Genomic DNA, 12,167 nt, shown 5'->3' with positions numbered 1-12,167 from the left:
ACGACGAGCATCAAATTGGAGTTTAGTGAAAAAGGTAGCGACTTTACATTCCGACGGAAATTCCGCAAATGCCTCAACCTACTCTGCGCGTGTGCGCACATGCACATTCTTGAAAGTTGAAGAGGTGCCTGTCCATGTATTTGCGCGTCCCCTCGGCACAGCTGGCTCTTATTATGGCCCTCTGACCTGTGCGGGGGTCTGCCCCCCCACCACACACACACACACACACACACCCCACACACACACGCACGCTAGTCTAGGTTGATTTTATTTATTTGGGTACTTAAAGAGCACAATATTACTGAAAATAGAACCTTTCCCTTTATCTGGGTCATTATAGCATTTTTCAGTTCCAAACTCTAACGTTATCAACTCATGACACGTCTTCATAGTTTAAAAAACCCTCGATTTGGAGATTCACAAATAATACAATTCACTATCTGTGTCGTTATATGCTGTTGGTTGTTGAATTTATTGCAACTAAAATACTTTCAAGTTGCCCATAAGACTTTGCATTTTCATTTCTACACTTTAGCTTAATAAAATGAATCAAATGTACTACTGCCAACCATTCAATTGTTTTATAGCCAATATGGCTTGGGTCCATTAATTCAGGTGTATCAGCTCCATGTTCTCTGCAGTGATGTCGCCACCGGATCAGTCAATCTCTGTAGTTCATTAACTTTCAAAGAGGAGCAGATGCGCTGCAATGATGTGAAATGTAGGGCCGCTTCATGAGAGGCCAAAGTACAGAATAAAAACAGGTTCGTTCACAGTGACCCTCGGACCAAAGACATTGCTGCTGATCAATGATGGTGTAGTCAGAGCGGAGTACAAAACACGAAAAGCCTGGACCCAACACTTGGACTTAGAAGCCTTTTTGCAGGCACATCTTCTCCAAGGCAAAAACCATGCTTGTTATACAGTTACGCGGTTTGTTTGCTCAAGTGGGCTGGAGAATGTTGAGCACGGCGTGGCGCATCAAAGATTAATGATGCTACCGCCCGAATAAATACACTTACAAAACACACTTTATACTACAATAAAATATTAAATGGTGGAAATCTATAGCCGTTGACATTGAGTTACGTGGTTGACTTGAGAAACATAGAGAACCTTAAGAATAAAACAACTGAGCCAAAATGTGTGTACAAATTTGGCTGCAACCAGCGGAGATGCTGTTAAGTCAAACTGGATGGATAAGTTGGCACTCTTCCCAGCAGCATTATTTGCATCTTTAAAACTTTTTTCTTCTATTTTTTTCTGCACTCGGTTGATAAATCTCCATCCCTTTCCAGATCCATCTTTATTGATTTTCATCTCCAAAAAGGCCATGCTGAATAAATTAATTTCATACTTCTGTCCCATATGTAATCTCAAAAGGCATTTGTGGAGGTGTTGTTTCTTTTCAGTCAGTTAAGCAGCATTTGGAAGCAATGCAGTAAAACAGAGGAAACACCTTTGCGGATCGTGCCGAGTGGCTCCTTGCAGCGCTCAGCAGGCACAGTCTTCGCCCATAATCTTTGGTCCAATCATGTTAGATGTCTTTCCAGCATCCCCCCCCAACACCTTATTCGCCGCTGCAGTTCATAGCTTCAGTTCTCTCGAGTCCAATTATGGATTTCTTGCTGTCAGTCTCTTTTGAAACATGCTGGTTGTGGCCAATATAAAACTTTTACACCATATCGCTGGCGTCGGACTGAAGGCTCGTACCACCAGAATCATCACTTTTCAGGATTCTCCAAAAACGGCTCGATTGTTCCACCATTAACATTGCGTCATCAAAAAGAGCAAGCCATTTTTCGCACCTTACAGTAGATTGGTCAATAATTTGTAAAGCCATTGACCAAAAGTCTAGATTTGTGAATGTCAAGCAAAACATTGACATAACCTGTCTGCGGACATATTGGACATTTTGACTGGTTCACGTAATCATTGTCATGCTACTGCTATTTGTTTCCTGGTCTATAAAAATGCCCTGACATCATCAATATTGCTATAGTTAAAATGGCACTCCTTACTATGCCGGGCATCATATTGTTCCTTTTCAGAAAGGTAAATGAGAACTCTAGAAGATACTTAATGCCACCATGTATGTAAACTGCCACACCTTTGCACTAGAAATGCCTTGCATATTATTCATACTCTAATACATACGGAACAGGTTACTAAAGCAGAGTAGACGCTGTCAAGACTTTTTAACGTACATAAAACGAGACAAAAGAATTGCCAGTCTGGAATTAAGGCAGTATTTTTTTTCTCTTTTTTAAGGTCTTCAGATAATTAAAAATAGGATTCAAGCAGAATATAAAAAGGGTTCCAAACACCTTTGATCATTTTGTCAAAAGTTATTCTTAGCATCATACATTAGAGTTTATGTGGCACTTAACCACTAAGTATAAACACTATAACTACGATGATCATTTTAATTCCTTCAGTTTGTTTGTTGAACCTGAACATAGATGGATGGCATTTTGCTAGAGGAAATACTAGCTGTCAAATAACACTGTTAAATTATTTCAACTCCCATGATATGAGGTAGGAGCAGAGGTTAGTGCTGCATGTTACATAGCGACACTCCCCTGATAACAAAAAGATTCATGAGCTGCATGCAAGACTGAATAATTGGTTTAAAAAAAAAATAAAAAATAAAAAAGCCTCAAGGCAGCATCAAGAAATTCAAGGTCTTTAACGAGGAGTCAATCTCAACAGATAACAGGAAAAAGCACTCTTGTACTTTTGAGCATAGCTGACGCTTTTCCCCTTGGTGTTTGATCCCCACGTCTACTTTGATCCTATTCTCAGACAACTCAATTGATTTTTTTTTTCTTCACTAATTAAATGTGTCATTCCAGACACCTCTTGCTGATGTTAACGTATACGCTAATGCCACATTATGACGTCAATGTCAGTGGAATGGAACGGCGACTCGACCAGATTTTATTTCCATTTGAGAGGCACAGTGAGTTTGATGATGCGGGCAAGAAAAAGTCTTTAAAATGTAAAACAACCGTACGAAGAAGCAAGCTGGCAGTTAATCCCAATACCAAGCTGTGCGAGTCAGCCGATTTCTTAATTGAATTACTTTGACTTTTGTTTAATTATTCCAAAATGGACTAATAATCTGACAGTGCAGCCAATCTCAGAAGACTTTCTTCGAAAGTCCTCTTCATTTGAAGAACATTAATATTGACGATCAGTCAGTCACACAATTACAGTTTGAAGAGAAAAGGCAAATGGGGGTGATCAAGATCTTATTGTCAGCATTTAACGGCTAATACTTAGAGACTGGCCAGCACAGTCGGTAGGGAGATCATGACTTTTGTCACTGACAAAAAGGTGTTTTAATTGATTAGTACGGACAAACCTTTTGATTATTTATTTCCAAATCAATCTTAAAGAAGTGATACTGGTGTTTGCCTTCAAAAACAGAAGCTTCCACAGACATTATAAACTGGGTTTCCCTAAATGGTTTCAAGGCATGGTACTAGCTGCATGCAGACTTTGATCACCACCCGAATCCTCTATCCTACCATCCTAATTGCGACACAGCAGCGTTAGACACACAAGGCTATGTCTGACCACGCATTGCTCACAAACCACAGTTCCCAAAAGCAAAGGTTTCAAATGTTTGTTTGTTCAAAGCTAAAAAAAAAATGGCTTGGTTTCAGTGGAAGAGTAGTCACATTCTAGACTGTAATCAAGATGCTGAAAGCATAAACGGTGAACAAATTATGCTGCTGAAAACCACCGGATGCGGCTAAACGTGATCAGCTGTCTTGTGGAAAACCAAGGCCAAATTTTGCAGATATCAGACACACTAGTGATGCACAAAAAAAAAAAAGTGTCATTTTTTGGCCGCATGACCAGATTTACAGCCTGTTGCTTTGAAAGAGCTTTCTGAAAAGGCAGGCGCACCATAAAACAGCATGTTAAACTGATTAAAGTGGCCCCAGAAGACGCACACACAAACATATTGCTATTACTAAGCATTGTAAGCAATGTGCCCATTTACATCTGAGACTGAGCCCGCAAGAACTAATGGAAACAAAACTGAAAAACGTGCAACAACAGCCTGATAATTGAGCAGTAGTCTAAACAACCTCGTACCCAAGCAGAAAAAATATTCAACTTACATGTCCATAGTTGATGAAGCCATGTTTACTGGCAATTTGTTCAGCTTCCTCCCCACCTCCAGGTATATGGACAGCCCATGTGTTGGTGTAGACCTTCTGACCCAATACTGGTTGCAGCCCAGAAACCAGCAAGATCAACAGGGACGACAATATCAACTGCACCAGAGTGAGTCGTCGGCTGTTCGCAGAGGGAGATGGTGTGCTGGGGGCCATGGGGTCTCCGGAAGCAGCACAGTCTATGAGCATTGCACCTTTCCGCCAGGGCAGGGCAGCCCACGGTACTTGCCGGTGCATGGAGAGACTATGAGAAGGAAGGCCACAGCTTACCTGATGGGAAACACAAGAGGAACGGGAATAATAAATACAAGTGTGCATAGCTGCGAGGTTTGACAAGTACCACGCAAGAATCGGCTGCAGCAATGAATCAATCACTGGGGAGGCCATTTTGCCACTTGCAGTCAACTAAAAATGACATCACAGTTGCTCAATGACCAATCATGGCTCATCTTGCGACCATCACATGGCAAAACTCAAAAAACATTTGAGCCTTGAGCACCTGTAATTTTATTTTCAGTCGACGGCAAGTTGCAAATTGGCTCAGACGGTTAAAAACAGGTGGAGTTTGTCGTTTAATTCATATTCCACAAATGCACTATTAATCAATATATCATATTTAGACGAGCGGGGCCACATAGAACATATTGCAATGAAACCTTTTTACCAATTTATGGATGAAATAAAACAACTGGTTTACTGCATTGCAAAAATAATTATCAATTTGAGCCGTAGTATGAATGTCTCGTAATTAACATGTTTGAACTTGAAGCAACCTCAGAAGTGTCAATCAATGCAGTAGCCCTTTGTATTAATCAGAATGCCGGTTGGCGAGTTCGTCACACCCTCTTGTTGTTTATATGGGCTTGTTTATACAAGCTGAATAAACAACAACAATCGCGTGGGAAAAAAACTTTAATGCATTTTTTTTCAGTTCTTTAATAATTAATAGAATTTTGGATTCTAAAAATACTCAATAGGTGCAGCCCGACGGGCAAGTACAGCTGCGAAAATCTAAGCGGTCCAAATGGGGCCACTGGGAGTTCTCATTACTTCTGCTGTTGTTTCAAAGTGGTTTCAGTTGGCTTTAGTGGATAAACTTTTCAATTTTGGAACATTCCTGTTTTTTAGCAACAAGAACAACGGCTTTGAGCCAACTAGATTTGGGAAGTTAGATGAAAATATGAAAAGCCAGAATCCCAGCAGAAGAAGAAAAACGATCTGGCACCATGAAAGACAACTAAAATATTAAAATAAACAGGTTTCCTTTTTTTTTTGTGGTCAAGTCCAAGCACTCTGAAGCAGCTTATTTTTTGGATACCTGTTTCATTTTTGAAAGTTTGTTGAGTGTCTCTTTGAACACGAGGTTGATTCCCATGCTTTGAATAGAACTGCTCAAATTCACTCCTTCCTGCTATATAAGCGGTCAAACGTGTTTACTTCGTCTCTTCTGTTGTAACATAATGCAGTCTTCACAGAATGGTACCATCTCCAGGGAGCGCTCCACCCATTGACTAAATGATGAGTTGTCTTTATACCATCACGGCACATTCAATGTGCGTCATATTACTTTGGTGCTTGTCGAGACGTGTCTGAAATCTGTCCGTACAGCTTGAATGATTATTTCGGATTACGTGGAAGTACTTAAGTAGCAGTCACCTGTTAGCAGGACACATCAACAATGCAGTGATGTTTCAGCTTTCGCAATAAAATTATTTTAGGTCAGTCCAATTGTTAGAGATTTGCTCACCTGGAAAACCCTAACACCAATGACAAAACAAAATTGCAGGAAACGACTTTGTTGTTCGGCTGAGGGGGAATGTTTTTCAGGTTTGTTGAGTCCTCTGCGCAATCTGTCATCTATCCATGTAATTATATCTTTTGTTGGCTGACTAGCAGGATCAAGGAAGTAAAAATCATCCCACACACACACACACACACACACACACACACACATTGATGATCGGAGATCATTGTACTTGTTCATGATCCGAGTATAGAAACGCTTGCCTGGGCGGTTTGACCGATGGGAATAAGTCAACCTGCTTGCAGTGAAAATAACACTAATATGACGATATGATATGAAATGATCGATGGACCCAGCATGTTTAGAAACTGGCTTGCACTGGTAAAAAAAAAAAAAAAAGAAATATTATTTCTTACTTGTGAAATTCAAGTCAAACACAGCCAACAATCCAAGATCCATTTCTAAAAGAATCTAAACATTTGCAAAAACATTTTTTTATACTGTAGTTCAGCTTTTTCGAGTTTGTTTTCTTTTCAAAAATGCTCCATACATTGAAAGCAAACTTTAAATTCCTCTGCCAACTACAATATTCACATCAAAATTATGTGTCCCGTATGAAAACCAGAAATTAACCACAAGAGAACAATTTTTTTCGTATAGTTTGCGATCGATCTGAGGTTTGTTGACAACTGCAGCTAATAGTTAAATGTTTGTCAGGACAATAAATCATTAAGTCAAATTAAAATAAAAGAAAATACACAGTTTAGGAAAAATAAAAAAACAAGACAAATCTGAAGCATAACTTACTCAACTTTGTCCTCTCTCCGTTGCTGCCGTGAGCCAACACGTTTCCAAACCTCTGTTTGAGGTTAGTGTGCACTGACGTTAAATACAGATGTGTGTGACCTCACCTACAAGCTCAGCCACTCAGTTGCCTCACAGCAGAGATAAAAAGTGCACGTGTATATACACAAACACACACACACACACACACACACACACACACAAGCCAAGCAATGGTGTGTGCGGGAATTATTTTGCTATTCGCCAGAGACATGAGTCAAAGCCCACCGTCTTCACTGCAAGTGGTCTTGTGTGGGAGCACAGTAAATGATACCACATGTCAGGCAGTCGACTTGTAGCAAAGGAAACACAGAAAATCATAATTGAAATCATTAAACTAGAAACTATAAGTGTATGCAAGCAGAAATAGTGCTACACAAATTGTTGTCTTTTCCACTAAACATAAAGCACCACCCGAGAGCTATTAGTAGGTATGGCTTTAATTTCGTATTTCTCAATGTCTTATTTCATAAACAATATGTATAGTCTTCATTTTGAAATGTTAAAACGTGCTTTGAAAGGATCCAGGCTCTTATGCTATTATATTAAAAGATAACGCACCACAATTTAGATTGTGGCTGAACAATTAATTGAATTTATATCAACATCACAGATTTAATATAAAACATATTAGTCATTGCAGCCCTTCAATAATCACACTGTTCAAATAACACGCCACACCGACTCTACTTATGTAACACAATACAAAACAAGGTGTGTTTGAAAGTAAAAAGCAAGCCCCGACTAAACAGCCATGGAACAAGCAAAACACCACATATGCAAAATCAAAGTTCAACTTCTTTGTCTGGATTCTGTCAGACTTGGAATGACTCACGCACCATCCATTCTTTTTCATAGTCATGGTTTCCTTTTGAACAAGCTGTTTAAAGCAGATTTAGTAAAAAGGCAAATTTAGGTGATCGTTGGCCTCAAACACCCTCAAAGCATCTAAAAATATAAATTAACATAGAAGACTTTTTTATTGTGGATCGATACTTTTATTATTCGCTCAACAGAGCTGATGCCGATAGAGAGACAAAGTGCGCCCTGGATGCCAATCACAAAGCACATAAAACCAATAAATACGATCATCACACAGCCAACTCATATGCAGGTCTAGAGTTGTGCTTGTCATACATCGACAGACCACGCAAAAGTTGACAGACTCCCCCCTGACAGACTTAAGACTGATTGCAGGGCTGTTGCCTGCCTTGACCAAAAGGGTCAAACTTGTTTTTTGTGCAGGTTACACTTTAGTTATGCTTGGCCCTTAAGGGCCGGTTATAACGATGAAAACAGAAACTGTAAATGGTTAGTTATTTGAGGTCTAACAATTACAGTGAAACGTTTTTTCAGAATCTGTGACCCGAGGTCAATGTTCCTCAGGGGGTGCGTTTGAGTGTGCTTGAGAGTTTGACAGAAAAACAGAATATTTACGTTAACGGCGTTGTAAAGTCAGGTTCCCCGCTATAAATTGTTTTCCGCTTTATTCCGAGCTCTGGTGGGATTCCATTTGAGAATGTTTTCTTCCAAGATGAAGGTGAGGGGGTGCCAGAAGGGCAAGAAATGAGAAATACTCCTCAAAGTGCCATCCACAAATGCGGTAAAACATGACCACTAACACGAGCGGAGGACTTCTGAGTGAAAAATGGGAAGCACCAACATTCGAAATAAAATGAATTTTGGTTTCACTGTTGAATACGACAAAGTAAAAACTGACGGGCAAGCTTTACTTGAAACGTCTCACAGTTTTTAAAGGGAACATCAGCCTGTTTAAATCCTTACACAATACTTGCTGAACAGATGAAAACTGAGCGACTCACAAAGGCAACGCCAGCAAAGCAAGTGTCATTCAAGAACGCTTTTAAATTCACCTACCATGTCATATAAAAAAAATAACACACACTGTGGGAACATTTATTACTTAAGATTTGTAGCCATTTTATGTGATTGAAGATGTGTCACTAATAAAAACGTTTGACTCACATTACGTTGTCCCGACTGACATTTTCATTGCCAACCTCTATGATATTCCACAATAGATTAAGCGTGGGTCGACTATTCAAACCAGAGTGGGGTTCAGGCATGACCAATCGACATAGATCCTGATTAATTGGATACATACCTCCTCAACGATTAACATCTTTTAATCTACTGTACTGTTGCCTCACATATGATAGAGTATACAAATAAATAGTCAAGGGATTGTATTGAGGTTTACAAAGTTGTGTTCTAAATAAAGATCAGCTTCAAATTAATTGTATTATTCACCACTGTATAACATTTTTGACGAACAATATAAAAAAGCTTTTGAGACCAAGGAAACGAAAAATGTACAAAAGGTTACCTGCAAAGTCCCAACCCTGGTTTACAATAATCAGTAAATAGCATACAATTAAGATTTCATGACATTTAAAATGAGAGATTAAAATCTACAACCCTCCAAAATCAATAATCTTATTTCTACAAAATCGTATTTTTAGGCTAAACACTGTCAATAAAGACACACTAAAATTTGATATTGCATTTATAAGTTAAAAATCCTAGACAATGCGTGTTTGACATGAATCGCGAGCAAACTTCTCTGGCCTGGAGACTCAATAAAATGCCTCCAGTGAAAGGTTTGCTCGAGATCCGCGGAGAGAAGCGTGTTGTCGGTCTCGCCTCACGCGTCAAGTCCGTGACACCACCACGTAGTCATCTATCTGGCAGAGATCTCCGTCTGCCTGACGAAATTCCCCACAAAGTGGAACGCAAACTTGACTTCCACGGTAGATTGACGATGCTGACTACACAAACGCGCCCCCGACTCCCTTTTTTTTCCTTTTTACATTCCCTTACAAAAGCGTATCTTATTTTGTACAAATACAAACACGGCGCGGGTCATCACCCAATTAAACCGGTCACGATCAACGTCACTACGGTGTGTGTAAGTTCGCAGTCCGGAGCAACTGACAGCCACCGGGCTCGACAAGTCCACGATGTTCCACCCGGGATTGCCGTCCCCTTGGTACCGGGGAAGCCAAACGCCGAACAATCACCAAAACAAGTCTGAATGTGTGTCGGAGCTAACAGCAAACTTACGAAGGGCTTAACTTACCAGCTTCCGTTTACATGCTGCACGATCCGGCGTGTTGTCTCGCACCCAGCAGTGCTAGAAACGACGACGGCGCGGAAAAAGCACGGAACATTTGATAAGCGAGACTTGCTGGTTATAAATAGTCATGATATCCCTCGGTGGTGTGCCACCGGAGAGGTCCGCACAAGCCCCAGGAAATACGTCACGGGTCGTGGACGAAGTGGGGACGTTCCAGAGACTCCCTCCGGTATAACGCGGTGACAGCACCACCTGTCGGTGGCAAGTGGCGTAGCACTCAATCCTTTGTGGTTCGCAAGCTACGCACACGCCCAGTTTATACTTAGGTCACAGGGCTTTTAAATATAGTCATAAGGTTTAATATATGGAGAGGAAAATGATGAATTGGTTATGGGACGTACTGCCTCACAGAGATGTTATGATAAGTCAAAATTTTATTGCTTTCTGGAAAAGCGCTCTCACTGTATCAGTGGTTCTCAAATGCCAAGGGCCCCTTCCAAAAATAAACTTAAGCCTACATGAAGATCAACATTAAATGTACTTTATGTCCCCCTAAAAAGTCAAGTCCATCCAGTTTCTGCTTGTTATACTTTCATACTACTTATCCTGTTCAGGGTACAAATATCTATCTCGTAGAAAGATACTTTTTGGTAATTAAAAAAATAAATGTACACATGAAAGTCTAAATACATCATAAAGAAATACAATAAATAAATAGACATAATTTTGTTATAGCTATGTGCACTTGACCATAAACTGTCCTGGAAAGCTCACATGTACATTAAGTCAAAGATTACCCAATGCAATTTGTTTCAAATCAGTTTTAGTGAGCACTTTAACAAGCAGTGCTGTTCAAACTTAACACATAAAGCAAAATAAACAAGATAATTAAATAAATATATAAACTATTGGGGGGGTTTATAATCAAATTTACAAGAGCTCCAACACAATGGCATTAAGTGTTCATCAATGAAAGAGTGAACCCTGATTCAAATCTCCACTGAGCACTACAAAGCACCGGAGTTATGAAATATGAGCTAACTTGCCATTCACACGACTATGTTGCATTCTTTCTCTAATGTTGAATGTTGTTAATGTAAATGTTGACTTGAAGGTTCCATTTGTATTTCTCTAGAATACTGCGTAATATTACGTCAGGCAACTACTAATGGATTGAGTTTGTGTTAGTGAGTCACGACTGTTATTTCCTCCTTGAGCATACATGTGACTGAGCATGTGATCTCTTCCCTGTTACACGTGATTGTTTTAATCCTGCATTGTAGCTTTGTTCTACAAACAACGCAACTCCGAAAGGAACGCATTTAAAAGAATATTTTATCTTTATGGCGCTTTCTTGGTGTGCCTGGTACCCACCATGGAGTAGGGCCAAGGGACAACAGTGGCATAGCAGAAGGTAGCCCAGATGAGCTGGTTGCTAAGCAACATTTGCTTTTTCTAACTGGTTTTAATGTAAAGTAGGCCACACTGGTTTTAAAAGTTCTGTACCAGTCGTGCCTTTAGTAGTACATGAAAGAATTCAGTTGTATTTAACTTTATATTTCTAAACATCATCATTTACGTTTGAAGACCTGTTTGTTTTTAAACAATTATTGAAGTAAAATGTTCATATAACTTTTGGATCTGAGTTTGTCCAACAACCACAAGGAGCTTTGCCCCAACATGGAGCCAACCGACATCCATTTGGTGAGGAATGCCTCCCGGAGGAGATGACGAGGGATAAGAGCTGGCAATAAATTAATGTGCCTCTGATTTACCGCGGAAAATTTTCAACGTTCCAGTCGATTTTTTTGCTTTCTTGCAGAACCCTGAAGCTTTTTTTTTTTTTTTTCCAAACACTGACTGTTTTGGTTTTTGGACGTTTCATAATTTTTGTGAATTATGTATGGGGGGAAAAAAAAAATCATGGTGGAGCCATCATGATGCTTAGGGGCTGTTTTTCTACAGCTGAAACAGGGGCCTTAGACAAGGTTGAAAGAATTATGAACAATGCTGCAAATGTCAGTGTTAGCAAAAATGTCAAGGAGAGCCTACTAGAAAATATGTCATTTATTTGGGCTTAATCTATTTTTAATTCCATGGAAGACCTTTTTTTTCTAGAAAGTAAAGCCATTATTAGGAAAGCCAACCAGAATATCTAAACTTAACTATATTTGGACATTTCAAATAGGGGCAGGTGTGTATTGACTCCCATTAAACATGCGTTTTAATGTGATTGTTTCACAACACGACGACATCCCAGTTATAGGAGGGTGTGCATACTTATGCAACC

At 39.7% G+C, this 12,167-nt stretch overlaps 1 protein-coding gene across 2 annotated transcripts in view; it reads right to left on the bottom strand.

The window, feature by feature from the left end:
• The window catches only part of furina (furin (paired basic amino acid cleaving enzyme) a), a 42,693-nt gene extending 32,645 nt beyond the window's left edge, over positions 1–10,048 (bottom strand). The window contains exons 1-2 of one of the 2 annotated variants that reach the window (XM_049718803.2): positions 9,881–10,048; positions 4,137–4,463 (exon numbers count right to left, since the gene is read on the bottom strand). In XM_049718803.2, the coding sequence (XP_049574760.1) occupies positions 4,137–4,430 (294 nt within the window). In that variant the 5' untranslated portion in view covers positions 4,431–4,463; positions 9,881–10,048. Of the gene's footprint in view, positions 1–4,136; positions 4,464–6,744; positions 6,892–9,880 lie in introns of those variants that run through there. The other variant, XM_049718802.1, reaches the window with a different exon arrangement.
• Between the last annotated feature and the right edge of the window lie 2,119 nt (positions 10,049–12,167).

The sequence above is a fragment of the Syngnathus scovelli genome, chromosome 4 (genome assembly GCF_024217435.2).
Source record: "Syngnathus scovelli strain Florida chromosome 4, RoL_Ssco_1.2, whole genome shotgun sequence".
Taxonomy (NCBI): Eukaryota; Metazoa; Chordata; class Actinopteri; order Syngnathiformes; family Syngnathidae; genus Syngnathus; species Syngnathus scovelli.
The sequence above is the reverse complement of the archived record's forward strand: the minus strand, read 5'-3'. Positions and strand labels throughout refer to the sequence as shown.